We start from the raw sequence: 24,823 nt of genomic DNA, 5'->3' as shown, positions 1-24,823 counted from the left end.
CAAGAAAAGCAGCATTAACAAGTATTGCACAATATGTTAAAAAGTAAACCTGTAGACCTGCTCATCCACAAACAAATTTAATAGAGTATGTTCTGCAATCTGCTGCAGTATCTCCACTGCTTCCTCTTCTGGGAAGTCGTTACACTAGACCAGAGGTGCACAACTGATTCAACTCACCAGTTAGGGGCAGTGGTGGCTCAGCGGTTAGAGCGCCGGGATATCGATAACAGGGTTGTGGGTTCGATTCCCGGGCTCGGCAAGCTGCCACTGTTGGGCCCTTGAGCAAGGCCCTTTACCCTCTCTGCTCCCCGGGCGCTGGAGTTGGCTGCCCACCGCTCTGGGTGTGTGTGTGTACTCACTGCCCCTAACACGTGTGAGTGTGTGTTCACTACCAGATGGGTTAAATGCGGAGGACACATTTCGCTGTACAGTGACGAATACGTGCACCTTTATCCTTTTATCCTTTAATTACCAGACAGAGGGAATGAGTTTGAGTAGGGCAACTACCAAACTTCGGTAGAGACTGACCCTCCAGGACAGATGCCATAGATGTTTGGAACATTGCTGTGAAAATTTGATTGCAATCAGCGAGTTCTGCCTCTTCGACTCAAAGTACTCATGAAGTATTGAATGGAATAGGTTCATGTGTGGCTGCTCTAAAGTGTTCCATTCTGATGGTCAGTGCATTTCCATAACTGTGTCCATCAGATGCACCTTAGAGTAGCTGAATACACTAATTAGAAGGGCTGTCTGGATACTTTTGGACATATAGAGTACATAATGCATTTTAAGCCTAAGTGCACTTTAGCAATTTATTCTTTGCCTCTGTGGGGGAGATTTCTGACTTTTGACTTTTCCAGTTTTTGGTATTTTCATATTGCCGCTGTCTAAAAAAAACATCTCTAAAATGAAGAAATCAACCTTTTTATTTTCTCCCAATTTGGTTCTGCTATTTAACCCGCCCATTTGTAGATTCTCCTAGCAGTAGCAATGGTCCCGACACTAGGAGGGTGAGGCCTGAACACATATCATCCGATACATTGCACAGCCAGCCAGCACCTCTTTTCAAATCCAAGACATGCACATTAGACTGAGGAGACACTCAAATCATTTAGGGTCTTTTTTATTAGCTTATTCATCATGAAGTATTAATAAAAAATACAAAAAATGGAACAGAGAAGATGTGCCTGGTTTTAGTGCCTAAACCAGAGATTTCAGTTTGAGAAATATCTCATTATATAGTGTCAGATATATTGTAGTGCTGTTCAAATTCTCATTGTGCACTATACAGTGAATGCTATGTAGTGATTTGTAAACAAGTTAACAAGTGAACCATTTTGAATGCAGCCCAATAATGTAAGAATCTTGCATTTAAAGTAATAGTTAAAAAAAGTTCTCCATGGCCCAAATAAAGCCAGTCAGTCAGGACAGTCTAGTTTGGTCTGTACAGTCATGTACAGTCAAGTCATGTAGCTAAAATTATATATATATATATTTGCCTGTACTTTTTTTCTGTTTATAGAGTGGCAGATTTCACATAGACAAGTCTATCACAGCTTACTGTACATGATTTGAGGTGAGTGTGTGATGCTTTAACCATGCAGTTAGCACCTTGATAACTGATATACATAATCCTTTATTACTTGTTAGTTGCACCGGCCTTTCAGCTGCAGTGTAAAACTACAGAAAAACCCCTAATCCAACTGTAGTCGGCCAGACGTGATGTCTGGTATCCAGAGGAAGCTTCATTAGTTTTGCACATGAGCGTCTGCCTCTGTCTGCAACATTTATTTTATTAGAGATACATTAGCAGATTCGCCTCATAGCTCCAGTTCAAAGCTTAAGAGACAAACTTCAGACAGTGAACACGCCTTGCCTGATCAACTGCACTTTCAGCACTGGGATAATGGATAAGGGAAATGGGAATGTAAAATTGACTTTTTTGACCAAACTACTGCTTTGTTAACACTGGTTGCTCACTGTGTAAGTACGAGCCTGTTGATCACCTGAAATGAAAGCCAAGAGTCTTTGTTTTGTTTTTTTTTTTGCACAAAAACAGTACATTTAATTCAAGTGTTCCCCAGCACAAATACATAAGATAGGAGTCATTCTGTTCCCCTCAATCTTTCCCCCCTTCCTTCCTCCCTCTCTTTTTCTCTTTCTCTTTATGCTCTGTCTGCATGTGTTCAGAGTGTTGGTAAAGGACAAAATTCTCTCTGTGTAAGAGAACTACGTCACCTGATAACACCACAGAAGTACAGCCACAGAGGAGGAGAACGAGAAACGTGTGAGGGGAGAGAGAAAACATGATGACATGATGCAGGAGAAAAGGAGAAAGAGAGTGGACTGTTTTGACTGTTCGGACCAAATAAATGACAGAAGGTAAGACATGGCTGCAGTCAATAAATATTGAGGCAACAACAATCATCATATATGTATATATATATATATATATATATATATATATATATATATATATATATATATATAAACCCATAACATTACACTTGGATCAAACTGAAGAAGCCGGAGTACATGGAAGGATTTGGGAAGCAAGGAATGTTGGGTAATGTAGTTTTTGCTGCCAAAGATAAAGCGAGTTACATATCAGTGCACAGAACCTTTAGAATGAACGTGTGTCCAGTATAACAGAATGACTTTCTCCTCGAGACGCTCATACTACAGTAATGTCTAGGCTAAAACACATGAATTTCTCCATTTTATTTTTTTTTCTACTTTTACATCTTCATCAAGTACAAAGTTAAAATGCATTTGTTAATATATTCATAAAAGAGTAAAATAATAGTGCTTTTTTTCCATTACTACGACAACATGAAGACAGTCATTGTCAAGACCGGTCAATTCTTATTTCCCAACAATATATTTCACGTAATTCTTATTTATTTCTTTTTTTTTTTCTTATTTAAGAATAAATTGTATAGCACCTTTTTGAAACGCCTTCACTCACACTCTCCTTAAATATTTGATTCCTAAAATAACCTTATAAAGGAGCTCTTCCTTTAAAGCTGTCAACTGGTTATTGGTTGCTCTCTAATTCACCACGTCAATCATCCTCTCATTTGAGACAAATTCATAAATACATAAAGAAAGGAGAAAAAAATCTCCGGGTGCGGACTTGAATTGACACCCCCTTCCCCTCCTCAACGTCGCCTCATTACAGCTTATTACAATTAAGCTCCACCTTTGCCCAGTCTCTCCTAATCGAAACAAGCTATGCTAGCTAACACTATCATACATCGGCCTATGATCACACTCAGTTAACCTAAACGAGTTTAAAAGAACACAACCGGCGCACAAAACAAGATCGAATGCTAAAAAAAGGCAAACATATTTATGTACAGTTCAATTACCGCTGAACTCACAGCTCGAGTGACGGGAGTCTCCAGTGGGTTGGTGTTGTAGGACTTGCGGCAGTTTTGCGGCCGCAAGGAAAACTAAGGCTGAAACTAGCACGTGGGGCTGAGACGAGTTGAGCCTTTGCAGATGTTCAGGGCACATGCAGACTCAACACAGCGGCTAACGCGGCTATCCACATCCTTAGGCACATCTTCTCAAAGCGCAGCTTAGCTTAGCTTAGCTTAATTTAGCTTAGCTCCTGAACTTCTAAAACAGTCTGAACGCTAATTCACCGCAAAGGGGCCACTTTTCTGGACACAAACTAACATCAGTCGTGGACCTTGAACCACTTTAACCACAGTACAGTACATCCAGGGCATAACCTGTGTCTGAAAAACCCTAACCCAGGACTTTAGGCTTTATAGTCTGGCCTGAGACTAGCTTCTAGTTTCAAGCCTAGCCAGGCTAGCCTGTTAGTAGTTGAGGGAGTCTGCAATTCACAATGATGCTTTTTCCAAATATCTGTCTTTGGAAAGAAACAAACAAACAAACAAAAAGGAAATTCAGTTTTGTTTTTTTAAGAACGCCTCCGCGAGCACCAGAATGTCCCGTTACCCTCTGATCTGGAAGAGGAGTACAACAGCACGGACAAAATACAGTAATCCAGACTATTTTCAAGATTGTGATCTGGAAGGTGTGTGCACACTGTATCAGCACCTTACACACCATGTGAGGCCACGGCCACCGAAGGTGAAGGAATTCTGGGAGCACCATGTGACCGGTTTATATGACATCGCACAGAGAGGCCACGATCCCAGAATGCCTGGAGCACACGTCAGAACTCCTTTCCTAACAAGGACCAAGAGTTGGATTAGCACATCCAGAATTGAAGATCGGTATAAACTAAACGATTCAGAAAACACTTGGGTCTGTGGGTTAGCATACAGGCTACCGCAAGCCTGGCCCTTACTCACAGTCTGAAGAAAACAAACAAACAAACAAAAAAAAAAAAGTAAAAGTGCAATAAAGATCAAATCAGTAAAGAACAAATCAGAGTAAAAAGGAAAAGAATAGAAACGAGGGGAAGAAAGCACCATGGAGAGATTTCTTTTTCCATAGATTTTCAGAGTTTTCTCAAGACCGAGAAAAGCAAAACATAGCGGGTTTGGAGAATGTTTCTCCGCACAAACACACACACACACACACACACACACACACACACACGCATACACACACACACTCACAAAATCACTTCAGTACAGTAAAAATGGTGTTTTTTTGACAGGACCTTGTAGTTTTACACTTTACAGTAGAAATGAATTCAGCTGGTGGTTGCTAATATCACCACAGTGATTTGTGGAAGGATTTCAGGTTTTTTTGCTGCTGCCCCCTGTAGGTTTGAAGGGGATCTGCAGCAAATTGCTCTGAGTTTGAGTTTGTAAAACCGAGTGTTCGCTCCGATTCACTCTCAGAAGCACATCTTTTACACTTTTAGCAGTATTGCATCACAGCCTGTAACATAGACATCCCCAACATGGACAGAATGAGTCTTTCTAAGCATATGTCTCTATAGAGCTTGTTCATCTTTCCAGTTTTCCCTGTGTAGGGTGTGCATGTGTGTGTAGTAGCCCACAGCTTTCTTGCAAGTATGGTCATTCATCTTCTTCCTTTTTTTTTTCCTCTTATTGGTTTTGTGAGTTGCATTGCCTTCTTTCATTGCGTGTGTACTGCCTGTTAAAAGTTTGGAGACACTTGGCTTTTCAAAATGCTTTTAACACAAACAAGCCTGTTGTCTTTGCCAGTTTTTTAAAGACTAGCCAGATCTGTTTAGAGGCAAAGAACGTTCACAAAAGTACTTGATTAACCCGTGTGAGGTGCCAGAATCTGAGCACAGGAATCACTGTTCAGGTATTCATTGCGTTTCATCGTTGGAAGACAGTTTACAGGCACGCAATTCAGCTGTTTTATCTAGTAACATGGCTGTAAAATGTATGATTTTGCTTGTATTTGTATTTTATAAATATCTTAAATGTGAGCGGCGAGGGTGTGTTTTTCGCACAGACGTCTCTGCCGACGGCCAGAACCACCAGTAATACATTTACCTGATGTCCGAAGTAAAGAAAGTGTCTCCAGACTTTTAACAGACAGTGTGTATCAGTCCTTTGTACCGTGTGTTACTGTGTGTGTTATCACTCTCTCTGTGTAAGTGCCTCCATAGGTTCCCAGCAGTAAGGCCTCTTAAGTGTGGCTGTGCGTTGGTATTGCTGAGAGAGAGAAGATTTCTAGAAAAAGAATTAAATAGAGAGGAGGATGAAGATAGAAAGAGAAGGAAAGAGAGAGCACCGTAGTTGTATGATCAGTTGAACAGCAGATGAGTTGTATAGCAGAGTAGTAGAGTACCGCAGCTGAGCAGTTAAAACTGTAAACAGTCTATGAGTTGATTTGTGTGTATGTTCAAGCACAAGGCTTCCCTCTCCTTCACAGCACAGTTTGTGTATGTGCATGTGTGTGTATGTGTGTGTGTGTAGTATTCTATGGTTGCACATCTTGACAAAAAGGGGATAAAGGGTGCAGTGTGCAAGGGGGTTAAGTTTTAGAAAATGCCATTACCTTCCTGCCTTGTGCTCAAAGAGACTTCTGTCCATTCTCACACAAACACACACATACATACACACACACACACACACACACACTCACTCAAGCAGCGGTCTCTTTGCATGAGAGAAGCCTCGCTATCACAGACTAAATGTGCGGATCTTTCCGACAGAATAGAAAATGTTTAAAAAAAACAAAACAAACAGAACCTATCATATAGCCGCAAGTGGCAATCATCGGGGTCCAAGCACCATGTTAGCAACAAGTTCCCAATGTGCAATTACTATTGTTGCCCCTCCCCAGTGATCAGATACTAATGTGGTAAACTGAGATAGAGATCACAGTCTTGACGATCTGTGCAGTTTGAAATTCTCCCTCTTTGACATTTTAATAAGAGCAACAGATATTACAATATTTCACTGGAATCTGATTGAGCATGAAAGACCAAGCTGAGATCAAACCAAATTTAACATGCTTTCTCAATCTGTCATTCTGTACATTTGAATTGAATTTGGTCATGGCCAGATAGTACTGTACTTATTCATTTATAATACCTAAGAGAGGCTTATTGTCATAAACTCCCAGCCCACATCAACTGATTCAATGAACTGTACAATGGCAATATTTTATATTGTATTACAATATTGCAATTGTAATATATTGTAATAATTGCAATAAAAATACTTTGATTTCGAATTAACACAAATGACACCTCCTATGGCCAACTGGTGCAGATGAGGACACACCTATCTCATTCAGGTGGCCAATTATAAACCAACCAAATGTCTGCTGAAGTCTGACTGGCTGATAGCAGCCATATATGTCTACCTAATGAGCCACCATAAGAAGCCCACTTACAGCCTAGGTCAATGATGCAGAATGAAATACAGAAGCAGTTGAGAGTTATTTTGTGTCAAATGTCACAGGGCAGTTGACTATGTGGACATACCATTTACATTTCATGATTACTGGCCAGTGCTAAGCCTGCTAAATGTCTGCTAAAATCTGACTGATGGTGGCCATATTTGTCCAATTACAGAGTCATTCTTAGCACATTGATTACGAGGCAGCTGAGAAACAGCTAATCACATGTTACAGAGCCCCAAAGGGCTTTTGGTGCTTGGACCCCTAGTAACAGTTAATATGGCAGTAAAACCAGAAACAAAAACCCATAAATATTTACAATACTGTGACAGACCTTGGCCCAATGAAAATAGTTAAAACTGTTTATATAGGCAGCAAATATAGCAAAAGTAAAAAGTAAAAGTAAAAACATATTTGGTTCCTCTTCTCTTTTATGCAGCTCTAGTGACTGTGAATGGGTTGGTTCAATTTGACGTCCATTAATGAGGGACTCATTGGATACACTAGGTACACTAGCTCAGGACGTAGCCCTGTGGGAGCACCCCGGATTGTGCCACAGGTAGGGGTTATGCAACAGCCATGCTCAGCAGCCATGCTGCTGGCGCTTTCCTAGGGTTCCTGCTCGGTGGTGGACTATGCTATAGGTGGACTATGTTCCATACCCTGGCTGCAGAGAGTGGCTCGAATGATGAGGCACTTCGGGGCGTGTTCTTACAGGAACTTAATGGCAGACAGAAGAATGCGCTCACCACTTGAGATCTACCGTTCACATATATTGGAGCCTATATGATGTGTGCATCCGGCTCAGCGAGACCTGGACCGGAATAGCGAGTCTTGTGCTTTGGTCATCCATCTGCCCTGCCATCAAGCCAACCTGTTAGCCTTTGTTGATTTAGGGGCAGCAGGGTGATTCCTAGATGCCTCCTTGGCAGCCAGCCTCAGATTGCCTGTGGAACCTCTGGAACGACCCCTACCTTTCATGGACATCAACGGTTGGTCATTGGGTTTTGGACCCAATACTCACCATACTGGTCCAATCACACTGGACCAGTATGGTGAGTATTGGTCCAATGTCATTGGACTAGTATGGTGAGTTTTGGTCCAATTACATTGGATCAATACTCACCATACTGGTCCAATGTGATTGGACGAGTATGGTGAGTATTGGTCCAATCACATTGATGGTGGGCTCCCACAGCAAGAACACAGCGCTATATTTATCTGCGATTAGTGTCAGAGTTCCTTTGGTTAGAACGGCACAAACCCCACACTGATTGGTCCACATGATCAGTGTTTGCATGGGGTCCACAGTGCAGGGGCCATTTTCTGGACAACCCAGGATCCCCTTCCAGGCGACCAACCACCCTGAGACCAGAAAAACAGAACCTTGAGGGACCCCCTTAGGAATACTGGGACCTCCAAGAGGTTTTTAGTAAGGCAAGGGCCCAGGTTTTGCCTTCCCACAGAAGTATGACTGTGCCAATTAACCTCCTCCTGGGCTCTACACCACTTCGAGGATGGTTGTTTGCTTGAGACACTTATGTCTACAGTGTTTGAGGCACTGCAGCAAGATACCATATTTACTAATCTGGACTTGCAACCTGTGCCTACAACCTGATATGCATTAAGCAGGGGAATAAATGGAAGATGGCATTTATCACCCCCACCATGCATTATGAGTACCTGGAAATGCCTTTTGGGCTCATGAATGCCCCAATGGGCTTCCAGCACTTCATAAATTAAGTATTTAGGAAGGCCCTGGGCCTTGTATGTGTCTACCTCAACGACATACTCATTTACAGCCATCCATCTGCCCTGCCATCAAGCCAACCTGTTAGCCTTTGTTGATTATGGGGCAGCAGGGTGCTTCCTAGATGCCTCCTTGGCAGCCAGCCTCAGATTGCCTGTGGAACCTCTGGAACGACCCCTAACTTTCATGGACATCAACGGTTGGTCATTGGGTTTTGGACCCAATACTCACCATACCGGTCCAATCACACTGGACCAGTATGGTGAGTATTGGTCCAATGTCATTGGACCAGTATGGTGAGTTTTGGTCCAATCACATTGGACCAATACTCACCATACTGGTCCAATGTGATTGGACGAGTATGGTGAGTATTGGTCCAATCACATTGACGGTGGGCTCCCACAGTAAGAACAAAGCGCTATATTTATCTGCGATTAGTGTCAGAGTTCCTTTGGTTAGAACGGCACAAACCCCACACTGATTGGTCCACATGATCAGTGTTTGCATGGGGTCCACAGTGCAGGGGCCATTTTCTGGACAACCCAGGATCCCCTTCCAGGTGACCAACCACCCTGAGACCAGAAAAACAGAACCTTGAGGGACCCCCTTAGGAATACTGGGACCTCCAAGAGGTTTTTAGTAAGGCAAGGGCCCAGGTTTTGCCTTCCCACAGAAGTATGACTGTGCCAATTAACCTTCTCCCGGGCTCTACACCACTTCGAGGATGGTTGTTTGCTTGAGACACTTATGTCTACAGTGTTTGAGGCACTGCAGCAAGATACCATATTTACTAAACTGGACTTGCAACCTGTGCCTACAACCTGATATGCATTAAGCAGGGGAATGAATGGAAGATGGCATTTATCACCCCCACCATGCATTATGAGTACCTGGAAATGCCTTTTGGGCTCATGAATGCCCCAATGGGCTTCCAGCACTTCATAAATTAAGTATTTAGGAAGGCCCTGGGCCTTGTATGTGTCTACCTCAACGACATACTCATTTACAGCCATCCATCTGCCCTGCCATCAAGCCAACCTGTTAGCCTTTGGTGATTATGGGGCAGCAGGGTGCTTCCTAGATGCCTCCTTGGCAGCCAGCCTCAGATTGCCTGTGGAACCTCTGGAACGACCCCTAACTTTCATGGACATCAACGGTTGGTCATTGGGTTTTGGACCCAATACTCACCATACCGGTCCAATCACACTGGACCAGTATGGTGAGTATTGGTCCAATGTCATTGGACCAGTATGGTGAGTTTTGGTCCAATCACATTGGACCAATACTCACCATACTGGTCCAATGTGATTGGACGAGTATGGTGAGTATTGGTCCAATCACATTGACGGTGGGCTCCCACAGAAAGAACAAAGCGCTATATTTATCTGCGATTAGTGTCAGAGTTCCTTTGGTTAGAACGGCACAAACCCCACACTGATTGGTCCACATGATCAGTGTTTGCATGGGGTCCACAGTGCAGGGGCCATTTTCTGGACAACCCAGGATCCCCTTCCAGGTGACCAACCACCCTGAGACCAGAAAAACAGAACCTTGAGGGACCCCCTTAGGAATACTGGGACCTCCAAGAGGTTTTTAGTAAGGCAAGGGCCCAGGTTTTGCCTTCCCACAGAAGTATGACTGTGCCAATTAACCTCCTCCCGGGCTCTACACCACTTCGAGGATGGTTGTTTGCTTGAGACACTTATGTCTACAGTGTTTGAGGCACTGCAGCAAGATACCATATTTACTAAACTGGACTTGCAACCTGTGCCTACAACCTGATATGCATTAAGCAGGGGAATGAATGGAAGATGGCATTTATCACCCCCACCATGCATTATGAGTACCTGGAAATGCCTTTTGGGCTCATGAATGCCCCAATGGGCTTCCAGCACTTCATAAATTAAGTATTTAGGAAGGCCCTGGGCCTTGTATGTGTCTACCTCAACGACATACTCATTTACAGCCAGTCCATTGAGGCACACGTTGGGCATGTCAGGCGGGTTCTCGAACTGTTATTGGAGAACCGCCTGTATGTCAAACTGGAAAGGTTGGAATTCTGTGCCTCGATGGAGCAATTTCTGGGTTTTGTGGTGTCCAAGGGCACGCTGCATATGGACCTGGCCAAGATAAAGGCTGTGGTGGACTGACCCCACCCCACTTCCCTCAGGATGGTCAAATGTTTCCTGTTTGACAGTCATTTTGGAAAAACCTTCTGTCAGCCCCTGGGAGCTTCTGTGAGTTTCTCCTTGGGCTTCCACCTGGAGTCCAATGGCAGACTGAGAGGGTCAATGAGGACCTTGGCTGGGTTCTGCGGTGTCTGACCTCCACCAACCCCTCCTCTTGGGCAGATCATCTACCATGGGCGAAATACACACGTAACACTTTCTAGTATTCGTCAGACATACCAGTTGTGTTTCCCTCCCTCTATGCAGATCCACCACCATGTTCCATGTCTCTTGCGCCTGCTTCCGGATCATCCCGTAACAATACTACCTGTAAATACTGGAAAACTTATTTGAAATGTTCTTAATATTACTTATATCACTTGTATGTTATGATTTCTTTGTAATTAAATGCTTACTGCCCAGATAAACAGCTTTAAATATACATTTCTTACGTGGCCTCAGACTTCTGCACAGCACTGTATGTCTGTTTTAATAAATAGCTGACATGTAAAAGTGAGACTATGTAGTTGGATGAAACATCATATTTTTCCCCGATGAATAGCACCAGTAGATCGTCAGGAACTACCGAAAACAAATGTAAGGGGTGGAGCTTGGTCGGTATGCAGATGAGGGAGCGGAGCAGGCCGCTATGATGTCGTAAAAGGTGGGCAGAGGTTAAAGACAGGCAAAGTATTCCTTCAGTGGAGCAAAGAGGTGCCGGATGACGGGGACACTCCATGACCTTCCCAGCAGCCTTTGCCTGGCCAGACGACTCATGTTTGACACATCTGTGTAATGGACAGGAAAACCAAACACCCTGAAACAGAGAAAATGAAAGTCGGTTATGTTCACACATACACACACACACACACAGCAACAAACAAAGTAATTGTTTCATAATGTCAAAGCACTTCTGTGCAAATGAAAAACAGAACCATCTGATAAAACATAAACATAAATACTTTCACCATTCAACTTCTTATCCAACATACAACCATCCCTTTGTCCATATATTCATTAACCCATCCAACCATTCATTCACCCACCCATCTGTCCATCCATCCATTCATCTCTCCAACCATTTAACCATTCATCCATCTGGGTTTTCCATTCATTATTTCATCCATCCATCTATCCATCCATTCATCCATTACCTCTCCATCTCAGTGCACCAAAGGATGTCCTCCTTGTTGTTCATGTAGACGGGGAAGTGCTGGTCTTTGCCCTGCTTGATGGAGTTGGAGCGAGTGGTGATGGTTCTCAACTTATCAAACTGCAACACAGACCCAGCCTCTAATTCAGCCACGCCCCCCTCAGCCACCCCACACCCAATTACAAAGCTCACAAATACATAAGACATTTAACAACCTGGTGTGTAGTATGTAAATTATAGTATGAAGTTCATTTGTATTCATCTAAATTATAAACAAGAAGTAAATGTCATATTACTCACTGAATGTTATCTGCTAAAGTGATTGCTGACTGACCCCCAACCCCTTACCTCAAAGTTGTGTTTAGACCAAATCAGCCAAGACATGTTTGGACTTCACATAAACAGAAAACTGTTGGTGTTCAGAAGCTTCCACTATTTTTTAAGTACATTAGCATAGACGCTCCAGTGCAATACTAAAGAAGCTTAAACACCAAACATGTCTTGGCTGATTGACTGATTTATAAGAAAATGAGTACATATGCATTGTTTTTTTAACAAACTGCTTTAATTTGTGTGATTCATTATATGCTGAAAACCTTTATTATATGAGTAATATTGATCTAAGCTCCTAAAAAGAGTAAAAACTACACAAACAAAAAACGCTAACACACACCTTGGCTGTGCGGCCATGTTCCAGACAGTCTTGCAGGTCAAGCCTATCATTCGCCATGGCAGACAATGGCCTAAGGAAGAGGAAAACAAATTGAAAATCAACAAATGTGGATCTGTAACCCTGTGCAAGGGCTAAGGCAGAGTGGTGACTGTTCTACTGAAGAAAAGTTTACAATTGTCACTATTTTTCCAATGAATGAGAAGAGAAGGTGTTATTAAACCCATATATGTATATAAGCCATAGTCTCTTTAGCAACAATGTAGAAAGTGCATTCTGTACAAGTGGTCTTACCTGTTCATTCCAGGTAGATTGCCCCAGAAGTAGCGGGCACGGTGGGCAGCGGACACCTCTTTGGCGTCAATCATTACTGGATTGCACTATGGGAAGAGACAGATTTTAAAAGTTACAAGGTATCTGACAGGTACACCCTGTTCAGTGATGGAGGACCTCAGTGTAACAATGCAGTGGGGTTGTCACAATACTAGAACGGACGATATTAGGGTTGTGAGTAAACAACCACAGTGCAAGGTAGAAACAGTAAGTGATTCGCTGTGTTAATTAAACTTCTCTAGGAGCTTATTGCCAAAAGGTGTTTCAGTTATGAAAATGATATTGGAAGTGTGGATTTCATAGGTGCAAAATTCTTCTTCAACATTGATCAAATGTTATTTGCAGCTAAAGAAAATGTTGGGTGGACTGCTGCTAAAGGGCGACCTACAGGTTATTATACAGGTTATCAAGGTAATCACTTAAAATAAGTAGCTAAATATCTTTAACATGACTTAATTCAGTACACTGTGAAGGGAAGATGAAGATGAACAGTGGAATGAAGGAATATACTCTAGCCTAATGTTCTTCACTCAGAATAGGTTATACCTTACGCTGATGCTTCTAGGGATGTTTTGCGGAAGTTTACCAATTGTTCCAATTGTAGTTATTAATATTTATAACTTCCCAATATTGTTATAATGCACAGAAATGTAATTCAAACTATACATTTAACTGTAAAAATGTAATAAAACCTAACAATGTAATAACCTGCCTAATAATGCAATACATGGTCTGGACTGTTAACATAATTCCATGTTTAGGAACTTACATATTCAGACATTCAGCATTTGTAATGCCTTATGACATACGTTCATATATACGTTTTGTAACATTTTTGAATGAGTGTGCAATTTTATTATATTTCTGGGAGATTATTGAGAAATTATAACAATATTAAGTGCTATAAAATGTTCTTTACACCTAGAAGTTTCAGTTGCAGAGTGTCCTTTTTAAAGGACGAGTCAATGACAAGCTCTTTAGGGAGGCAAGCACTGTAAAGATAAACACAAGCACAGGAGGGCAGTGCTGAGTCCATGATAAATACAGTACTATACTGTTTTGAGATCTCCTAACTCCATGCTACAATTACATGTCATCAAACAGAAATGTATTTAAATATCTATAAGGTGTGTTTTGTGTGTGTGTGTGTGTGTATGTGTGTACCTCGAGGAAGCGTGAGATGTCTCTCTTGTCACTAACTCCCATCGCGACAACGTTCTCAAAAAGCCAGAAGAACGGCCTGTCATCTCCCTCTTTTGGACGAGCCTCATGCAGCAGCCGATAGAACTCAAAAAACAAACGTCCAGTGCCCTCTGCACAACACACATACACACACATATTACATTAAGGTATCCGCACTACAATTCCTCACTCTTACAGTTACAGACCATAAAATCTTTTACTTTATAATAGCTAATGAATAATTAACACACATGCATGAACCTTTATTAACACACTCAAATAATATGTGCAATAACACATACAATTTCTGCAAGTACAGAGACTATCATGCTATATGTGCAAATGTATCCAGACACCCCTTTCCTCTTGGTGTATTCAGCTACTACATGGTGTGCCCATTGCTGATACAGGGTAGCTTAATCTCCATAAAAAAGCACTATCCAATAGAAGGGGAAGCTCTGGAGCAGCTAAAGCGGCTAGAGGAGTGGGCTAGAGGGGTATACAGTCCCCTAGCATTGGGCTGTGGAGCAGTGGACATTCACTAGAGTGAGAGAGCTCCACCCACTTCCTCTGAGATGAGAAACCTTGTGTATTCAAAATGTATATTTAACCCATTAAAGCCCAGACACACACAATTCAAAACCATTTCATACCATAGAGTCCTTTCCTGGCTGGGTTGACGATGGAGAGATCGTTACAGGGGCTTCCACCAATGACAAGATCAAAGGGACCCCATTCCTGAATCTAGACCACACACACACACACACACACAGAGAAAAAAGCAGAGAGTTGCAGCTCAGTGTCTGTATTCAGCACTCTGAATGACCGTGTGTGCAGTTTTCTTTCTACACAGTGAGGGAGAATGTATTACAGTGACTTATCTTCTCCACGGCCATTCACTTTAACTACTGCCTCTACTCTATTACACACAGCGTAATCTCTCAGTCTGACATGCACACACACACACACTCTCTCTCTCTAGCACTGTCAGCGCAGCAAGAAGGCCCTGAGGGGACAGAAGCAGAAACTCAGAATCTGAAATATGAGTCCAAAGAACAGAGCTGCTGTAATAAGTTTAATACAGAGATAAAGAGAGTGACGCAGACAGGCAAAGAGAGAGAGAGAGAGCTCCATATGCAAGACTCCATATTGCACCTGAATGTGACAAACCTCTAAATCCTGTTTACTTACATAGGCCTTCAAGCAAGTCTTTTTTCAGCTTGACATAAACTGTACTTCCACTACATCCAGGTTGGCAATACGGAAATATTTTATTGCTATTGCTATCAATTTTCCTATTGTGATAAATGCTCTTCTGAACATATTGTGAATATTGTCAATACACACAGAACATCAACTAATTACAAGTTTCATTACAGTGTAGAATCTGCATGTGCCTGCATGTCAAAATATTGTGACACATATCATTCACTGTTAACCGGTCTTAAAAAGTATCATGATATAATATTTTCCCATATTGCCCCCCTCATGTCTACCTTCCGCACTGAATCCTGGGATTAAGTTTTTCTCAAATCTGACCAAATGTACATATTTTTGTTCAACAATTATGAAATGAGATTTTATAATCATTCAAATTTTATGAAAAGGGACTCAATTCGTTCATCCTTTAAATCTTCAAACAGTGCAGGCTAGAAAAAGTAAGTGAACTCTTGACTATGATAACCTCCCTTTAGCAGCAATCTCCACCAAACGTTTCTGCACATTCGATCTCATCTTAACTGAAACACCTAATGCCAATTAGCTCATGGAGAAGTCATCAACACAGAGAATCACTTAGACTTCTTAGTCTGCACTGCGGATGTTCATGGCAAGCAGAACATACATCTATACAAGTTTGGCGACAGCACAGCCAACCCTGAACTCCTGTGCAACTATAACACAGACACATTGCAAGCATGGCTCGAGTGTTTGCACATGACATTGCAGACATGCATGTCTGAGGTGTGGAGGATGTAGGTGTCACGTGGTGTTGCGTGTGACATTGCAGGCATTTGCAAGTCACATGTTTGCATGTGGCTTTGTGGCCATTCATCACTCACGTGTTTGCATGTGACGTTGCGGATGTGTGTGTGTTTCACTCACGTGTTTGCGTGTGACGTTGCGAACGTCCCCCACGTAGATAATGCGTCCCTGGTGCCGCACCATACCCACGGTGATGGAATCCTCACACACCTCCGACGCCACATAACGATCCACCTGGATCCCCAGGTCCTTTAGCACCAGTAAACCTAAGCGCAGTGTCGGAAGTGACACACCATGATATACATATAAACACACACACATCCTCACACACGAGCATAGACTCTGTCATGCAGGTTTAAGCATTCACTCAAAAAATCATGCCGTAGATGCATTATTAACATATAAAGGTATATGCACAGTTAGACTGCACACTTTAATCAGCAATACCTGCACCTTGGCTAAAGTAAATGTCCAAAAGTTTATGGACATCTGCTGAATCAAGAGTTTCTTCTGAAAGCAAGGGTATTAATAGCTACAGTAACAGTCTCTACTCCTCTCGAAATGCTTTATACTCAATGCTGAAATGTTGCTGTGAAAATTTGACTGCATTTAGCCATGAGAGTTTTAGAGAAGTCAGGTATTGATGTTGGATGATTAGTTATTATATGCTTAAATACGCACAGATGAAAACCTCTACAAGAGCTCTGAAGATGATATGCGTAGTATCTGGCACTGAGATGTTCCTGCTAATCCTGCTAAAGTTCTTTAAGTTGTGAGGTGGAGCCTTAGTGAATCGGACTTGCCTATTGGTTTTAGGCTGTTTATTTGTGTTATGTTTATGTATGTATTTATCGGTATGTAAGTTACTGTGGATTTTAAATACGCCACTATAATAAATACATCCGGGTTAAGCTAAGTGATGATTTGTAGGGAAAAAAAAACAATCATTTACACAATTAAGGACTGAAACTAGGGGTAAGCATTAGTCTGACTGGAGTGTGCTCACCTGTAGCAATGCCATCAAACAGAGAGAGCACTCTGATTGGCTGCCTCTTCTCTGCAACTACAGGAGTGTAGAGTTTAGGAGGTTCCTGAGTGAGAGAAAGAGACAGAAGTTTAGAATCACTTGTTAATATAATTAATAATTCAATTTGTATATTATTTACTTTTATATAGATACACTTTGTATCATGACGCTTTGAGATGTTTTTGTTTGATGTAAGCTTTTAGATGTTTAGATGTTTGATTCAGTATTACCAGCAATCTGCTGTGATATTTCATCACCACCTTTAAAGCATTGAGGCCTTCTGGATTGTTCATTTATTTAGCTGGTTTATTTGTTTGTGTTTGTTTGTGCGTGCAGCTTTCTGTCTCCCTAGTAATTATTCGACACCTCTGCATTTCCCCTAGGGTAGCATATTAGATGATGTATACTTTTGTTCATTTATCTAGAACCAAACTGTTTGTATATGAATAAAACCAACTCCTCTAAATGATACATCTCTAAATACCAGTGTATAAATATAAAGTGAGTGAAAGAGAGAGAGTTAATAATTAATAATACATTTTCAAAACAAAGCAGTTCATCATGTTCTCTGAGCAAACACCTCTCTCAAAGTCTCTCTCTCTTTCTCTTACACACACACACACAGATAAACAGCCCCACTGCAGTGTGTTTGGTGAGAGTGACTCACAAAGTCCTGGTCATGGTTGTTGGCGAAGAACAGCTGAAGGCGTGATGTCCAGTCGTCTCTGCGCCGCAGCAGCCCAAACACGTTCCTACTGCCGCACATGTAGCAGTTCCACGGGTCCTCTCTGATTGCAGCTTGCGCAGAACCAGTACCCACCAGCAGATCTACACACTCCACACAGAAGCACCTGCCCACACACACATTCACAGTTGAACAAGATGAGCGATGCGCATATAATATATATATGTATATACATATAATATATATATTTTATACTACACTGTAATCCACCAAGTTGTTTTTACCCACATAAATGAAGTCTGTTTTGCGTGTTTTGAGTTGGGTGATCATTTGTGATCATTTTACTTTTAGTTTAGATCTTTAAGTTACTTATAATAACTGAGTTTATTTGATTACCATTGGCAAATGGACAGTGATTGGCCCATATAAGCTATAATAAATAAACTGTACTGTTGGATTTACTCAAATCTCCCATGTTGATGTTTCTCTACAAGTCCAGTAACTGAGTCAGCTGTGCTGCGTCAATAATATACAGTGGGGTTGTGTGTAGAATACAACCTATTTAAGTAAAACCCACAAATTTCCCATTGAATCCTGGCACCTCCTGTTTGCAAGCTGAGCATTTCGTTCCCTCTTCACTAACCATAAGTGTGTAGTCGTTCCCCACGGGGAACATTCTCTTAGGTGTGCAGTTACCAGTTTCTGTACTGCTGAGTGTAACTCTGAGTACTTCAGTGTCCACTCTTGCATAAATACAAGATTATGCTGCTATCAGTGTTACAGGCACACTAATAATAGTCAGTTAAAAATGAAACACAACATTTAAAAACAAGGTTCTTCACCTTCAGCTGAGATTTTGTTAACTCAATTAAGTATTAAGATTCAATTAATGTATTATGAGTTATTCTAACATACAAACTACAGTCTTTTAAGTACTATTAACTTTGTACCATTAACCTTTTGAGGCAACCTTTTGTCTTAAGTAAATAAAGTTATCAGGGTTTACAGTGAACTGAAAACAGTGATTCCGAATGTCTACAAATAGAAGTATACAAATAGCCAGCATTTAGGAGACTGTAGGGTGAAAACTCTCCATTTTTATGTAACTTTCTGTTTTTGATGTATTTTATGCAGTGTTTTTTTTCTATGGTCATGAGGAATGGATGACCAAATCTTTTTACACTGATTTTTATATTGAAAGTTCAAATGTTTTTTGTGTGGCAGCCACAGTATTCATATAGATCACACACAAACACACACATGCACACATGTACCTGCAGCAATTGTTGTTCCCACACATAAGCACCTCTCTTCCACCGCAGCAGATGGTGCAGTAGGACTGATAGCCATCGTCATCATACTGATATGCGCACTCCAGGAAGCAGTTCTGTGCACGGTACACACAATTCTTAAATCACACACAGTACATGCAGAGCGAGTAGCCGTGTTTCCAGGTCACAGGCGCAGTCGTTACAACACTACAGAACTGGTGTATCCTTCCAGACAAAGACGCTCATCTGAAACACTCAAAACTAAATGTCATTTAATTAGAGAACACCCTGTTGCTAACACTACCTGCAGTAACAGTACAGCTCACTAAATACACAACACCAGATAAATGGGCAAATGGGAGGATTCACACAAACGTATTTAAAAGCAATGCTGTGAGGACTTGATTGCATTTAGCTACAAGAGCATCAGCGAGATCAGGACGTTGAATGATCACCACCCCACTTCACCCCCAACTCCCCAACTCGTCCCAGTACTGGAAGTACTGGATGTGGCACCATCGATGCAGAGAGCTCCACAGCTCAATGCTGGGGGTTTTATACCCCTCTAGCCTATGGTGGGCATGGTGCCAATAGGTTTGTGTTGCTCATCTGCTTCAGAGAGTCCTATTATATTGGCAATATAGATAAGCTGTGTGTGTGCATTTGCACATAATGGCCAATGTCAGCAATGAGTGCAACTTAAAGTAACTGAACGCATTCATTAGAAGGGGTGTCCACAAACATTTGGATGTATAGTGTATATCAATGTTATTTTAACATGTGCTCACTGGCACATCATACACAAGTGGCTACTCGCTGCAGAACCCCTACTGGAGACATCAAGGAGCAGAGTTTTCAAATGCAGCACAATCACCCCCAGTGAGCTAATTAGCTAGTTGTGCAAACTTCGCACTTTTGAGAAGGCTGAATACAACATACATAAATCCTGGGAATAATTACTTTGTCAGGCGATAAGCTGTGGGAAATTGCTTTTCATTTTGTTGTTAGCCGTTCGGACGCTTTTGACTAATTAGCAAGCTAACAGGATAAAATAAAGAAGCTATTTCATCGGTCACACTGCATATTGAATACTTTGCAACCTAATGTCCAGCCAAGCAGAAGTTGTCGTTTTTAAAGCAGTTTACTGCTTCGGCTTATGAACAGATTCTTCCACCACTTTTTCAGGTGCGTCACGTCACAATGATTTCCGGGGCAAGCTCATGTTGACACTTGTGTTCACTCAATCTCTCGGCCCTCAGAGGGCTCATATAATGTCACAACAACTAATAATGTATGGGATTGGCTCTTAAGACTTGTAGAGGATCCCCCTGCTAGAGAGCAAATAGCGAAGCTTGTTTAAACCAGTATTGAAACATCACGCCACTGCAAGTCTGCAATGCATATGTTTAGGTGCTGTACCTTGCAGCTCTGGCACATGGCTCCAACGAAGAGTGGATGTTCGAGTGACACGTTTAGACTTCCACAGGATATGCACATATCTGCACACAATGGCAACATCAGCATACCAATATCTTTGCATAAAAAAAAAACTTCAATGGAAAGGAGGAGCATTCAATGGAAAAAACCCCACTACTTTACCTTCAATATTCCGGCACTTCTGACGCACCTCATACACCAGTCTCTCTGAAAACATACCAAAAAATGTTTAGCTGATTGTGTGTGCACATACGTGTCTGTTTGTTGGTTATGTGAGGCTGCATCTGAATGTGGAACTGAGCATGTGGGGGTTGATAAGGATCTCTGGGAGACAATGTAAGTGCAGTTGATTGTGAAGTGTGTGTCTTTGTGTGTGCAATACCTCTAGTCCCTTCATCTATGATCTCTTTGATTTTGGGTTTCTCAACACTGGTTTTCCTGGGTTTCTTAGGGGCTGTGTAAGCTGCAGCTTCTGGTTCCACCCACATCTCCGGGTACACCTCAGTGTAGGGACTCCGCTCAGCTGAAACACACACAACAGACTGTGAGACACACACCTGTAGCATTGTCTACAACTATTTACAGACGTTTTCGTCAATGGTTTCTTAATAAATTCTCAAATAATTACTCATACGCTTTAATTAAGCTTTGGTTTTAACAATTTTTTTTTGCATGGGCAGAAAAACTTTAACATTGTATTAAAACTAAATAATTATATTGTAGATACTGTATAGTTCATTGTAAATAGAGAATAATTCATAGTAGGTACTAAATAATCCACAGTAGATACTAACTCATTTATATTAATTACTAAATAATAAATCCTAATAGATTTTGAATAATTCAAAGTAGATACTGAATAATTCATAGTAGTTACTGAATAAGTCATAGTAGGTACTAAATAATTTATTGTAGGTACTGAATAATTTATTGTAGGTACTGCATAATTCATTGTAGATACTGAATAAGTCATAGTAGATACTGAATAATTTATTGTTGGTACTCCATACTTTATAGATAAACTGAACACAGTCCTAGTACACAGTGAAGTATATTGAACTTGTAACCTGGTGGGGGCTCCAGGCCCTTAGCCCCGGTTGGAAGGAATCCTGCACTGGCCCACTCGATCATCTCTCTGGTCAACAGTTCTATATTCTTCCTTGAGTCAGTGTCGTCATTGGACACACACACTGGAAACAGCTTACTAGCCCGTGTACTGGCTGTCTGCAAGAACATGTATGAGAATGCTCATCAACAAACATCAAAATCCCTTTTTAAAGTAGAGAAGCTTTTCAACAACCATAAATGTCATAAATGGCACTGTTATTCAGATGAAATCCCAGGCCTGATCTACACTATATATCGCCCCTATCATGCAATGACAGCAACTTTACAGAAAAAGTAAAAAAAAAACCTTCATAACTTTCAATGGTAGTCAATATATCATGTCACAACAGGGGCAGTGGTGGCTCAGCGGTTTAGAGCTCCGGGCTGTCGATAACAGGGTTGTGGGTTCGATTCCCGGGCTCGGCAAGCTGCCACTGTTGGGCCCTTGAGCAAGGCCCTTTACCCTCTCTGCTCCCCGGGCGCTGGAGTTGGCTGCCCACCGCTCTGGGTGTGTGTGTGTACTCACTGCCCCTAACACATGTGTGTGTGTGTGAGTGTGTGTTCACTACCAGATGGGTTAAATGCGGAGGACACATTTCGCTGTACAGTGTACACTGTACAGTGACAAATATGTGCACTTTTACCTTTACCTTTATGTCAGTTTGGAGCATTTCTATTGGTCCAACAAACATAAACATTTGCACATTGTACAGAACAACTGCCAGATTCAAATGATGTCATGAGATGGTAGTGTATTCAGGTCAATGTTCAGTAGTCAAATACTTGTTTTTTTGGTTGTTGTTTTGTCATTGCTAGCTAGCCAATTTGAGGAAAAAACATCAAAGCGGGGGTTTGACTTTAGAGACCCACTCCCATACAATCAATTCAGACTTATCAAAACTGAAAAAAAATGTCAGATTGGACATTTCTTCAAAATGTTACAAATGCTTTTCAAGGGCAGTGATGAAAAAGCTGTAGACACTTGAGAAACGTCAAGAGAGTAATTCGTCCCTGTTCAGGTAGACAGCTACCAGAAATCTATCACCAGAAAACTAAAAATGTCTGCTGACAGTGCTGAGAAAAATGCTCATATATATATATATATATATATATATATATATATATATATATATATATATATATATCTCGTGTGTTCGTCTGAGAGACTCACTTGTAGCACCTCGAAGATAGCTCTCCTGTACATGGGCTGTTTGCTGTAGGTAGGCTGATGAAAGGCAGTAGAAAATGAACTCAAAGGCAACAGTTTTTCTACACACACCTGAGGAGTAGAGAGGGATGTAGAAGAGAAAGGAAAGGAATGTTACTCAGTTTTGATCAAGACTGATCTTTAAATGCAGTACGGCAGCCTCTCTTCTGAGTTCTAGCTTGTAGACGTAACAGATGAGTGAGAGTCTTTGAGAGTCAGCTTTAATCTCCGCTACAGTTATCTCACTCTAAGCCCCACCACATATACACACATCTCGATTCAAAAGATCTTTTTTAATCCTATACCGTACTCATTTCTAGTTGGATGATATCATCAGCTCATATTGATTGGTTTTCTTGGAATCTGTGATAATCTCATAGACAGCAGGGTGATAATTAGCATTCCTGGCAGTAGAGCACCTGTGGAATGTGAGACCTTACTTTAACTATCCAGTCATGTGAAAAAGATCACCTGTAATTAATCAGTTGTAATACATGTAATGAATAAAAATACTATTTCCCAGTATGGGTAAAATTAAATGGGTAAATGAATCTTGAGTCTTGTCCTGATTTTTATTTTTTCTGACAGCAAGGGTTTTTTCCTTGAACACCTATAATGAAAATGTAACGTAATGTGCTGTACTTTGACTTTTGCTGTGGCTAGAACTACCTGTAGATCCCGTGACGACATTTTTGGATTGTTGGAGGCTTCTTTATGCATCTTGCTGTCTGATCTTGGGCTGAACTTTCTAGGATGGCCTGACCTGGCCATGTTGGCAGTTGTTTTAAATGTTCTTCACTTTGAAACGATTAAAAAAGGCTGATTTCTAATTGTTTTGAGATTAATAATGCTTAATGCTTAATACTGTTTAATATTACATTTGTCACAAGTGCACACTCCACCAGTTCAATGACATTGACATGAGACATTGTTCTCCCTTTACAGGTCAGTGGAGCATCAACATTATCTGGAAGCTGTAATTTTAGGGTAAATACTGTTGCTTTAATGGAAAACTGCATTGTGTTGAAGTTTCAAAATGTATCATTCACTCTGGCCCACACAGTCCAACACGAAACCTACGCCAGTTTAAAATTTCTCATGGTTGTGATGTCACAGCACATCCACAGCCTGTAGCAGTTTAACCCCACCCATTCATGGATGTGAATGTGGAGTGTTGTATCCGCAGGCAGTCTGTCACAGAGTTATTGGAGTGGAAGGTGTGGAAAAGGTGTGTAACCTATGTGCTGTTCTTGGCTGTTGGGAAGCTAGTCACAGTACAGGGCCTCCAATGAGAACAACGCTCATTTACATATCTTAGAGGTATAGAAATCTAGAATCTAGTAAACCGAGGTTGGAATGTGGTCATATTACATTAATTCATAACTGAAAACTGATTATAATACATTGTTAGAAAGATGGGTCTTTTTGTTATTTTTACATTGGTGACCTGAATGTTTGGTCGACTCACCACAGAGAATTTTCCATCTCCAAACCACATGACCCATCGGGTTCCCTCTGCAGCTCGACTTCGCCCTGTGATCCACCAGGATACGATGCGGCCTGGCCACCAGGAGAAGCCTCGCAGCTTCCCCCAGACCAGAACACCGATTCCAAACCCACGACCATCCTAAAACACACACACATACAGATTACTCAACTACTGCACACCGCTTGAGGTGAGGATTTAGGCATGCAGTCAGCACCATGCTAAATGGTGAGGTAGAGGCGTCCAATACTATAGCTACATTAGTATTGCAGCTCAAGCATCATAAGTAAACCAACCAAGTCTTGGCTGAAAATCAATAATTTCTTTAACCTACTCCTGATCAGCACTTTAGCTACTTCTTTAAATTCTCTTTACTGTCATATCATATCTCATCAGTCCTTGTGTACCTCATACTCTTGCTCCGCCTCACAAGACCTGCGCAGGCTTTTGTTGCTGCAGGTGACGGGGGCAGGGTCGGGCGTCGTGGCGACGGTGGGAGACGCGGGGTCTGTGTGCTGCTGCTGAGGGGGTGGAGTCTGCGGGGTGGG

At 41.6% G+C, this 24,823-nt stretch overlaps 1 protein-coding gene across 9 annotated transcripts in view; it reads right to left on the bottom strand.

Moving 5' to 3' along the window:
• Positions 1–1,098: 1,098 nt before the first annotated feature.
• Positions 1,099–24,823, bottom strand: part of dnmt3aa (DNA (cytosine-5-)-methyltransferase 3 alpha a) — an 86,718-nt gene continuing 62,993 nt past the window's right edge. For 7 of the 9 annotated variants that reach the window (XM_072677779.1, XM_072677826.1, XM_072677806.1 and 4 more), the window contains 17 exons: positions 24,683–24,823; positions 24,258–24,416; positions 22,754–22,861; positions 21,543–21,699; positions 20,858–20,998; positions 20,638–20,682; positions 20,458–20,537; positions 19,042–19,154; positions 17,750–17,933; positions 17,062–17,146; positions 16,176–16,321; positions 14,726–14,816; positions 14,055–14,203; positions 12,852–12,937; positions 12,561–12,630; positions 11,889–12,007; positions 1,099–11,551 (listed from right to left, as the gene is read on the bottom strand). The exon at positions 24,683–24,823 is cut by the window's right edge and continues 111 nt beyond it. In XM_072677779.1, the coding sequence (XP_072533880.1) occupies positions 11,410–11,551; positions 11,889–12,007; positions 12,561–12,630; positions 12,852–12,937; positions 14,055–14,203; positions 14,726–14,816; positions 16,176–16,321; positions 17,062–17,146; positions 17,750–17,933; positions 19,042–19,154; positions 20,458–20,537; positions 20,638–20,682; positions 20,858–20,998; positions 21,543–21,699; positions 22,754–22,861; positions 24,258–24,416; positions 24,683–24,823 (2,016 nt within the window). In that variant the 3' untranslated portion in view covers positions 1,099–11,409. The remainder of the gene's footprint in view (positions 11,552–11,888; positions 12,008–12,560; positions 12,631–12,851; positions 12,938–14,054; positions 14,204–14,725; positions 14,817–16,175; positions 16,322–17,061; positions 17,147–17,749; positions 17,934–19,041; positions 19,155–20,457; positions 20,538–20,637; positions 20,683–20,857; positions 20,999–21,542; positions 21,700–22,753; positions 22,862–24,257; positions 24,417–24,682) is intronic. The other 2 variants (XM_072677787.1, XM_072677796.1) reach the window with 2 other exon arrangements.

Source organism: Salminus brasiliensis, chromosome 1 (assembly GCF_030463535.1).
Source record: "Salminus brasiliensis chromosome 1, fSalBra1.hap2, whole genome shotgun sequence".
NCBI classification, from domain to species: Eukaryota; Metazoa; Chordata; class Actinopteri; order Characiformes; family Bryconidae; genus Salminus; species Salminus brasiliensis.
This window is presented reverse-complemented; position numbering and strand designations above follow the sequence as displayed.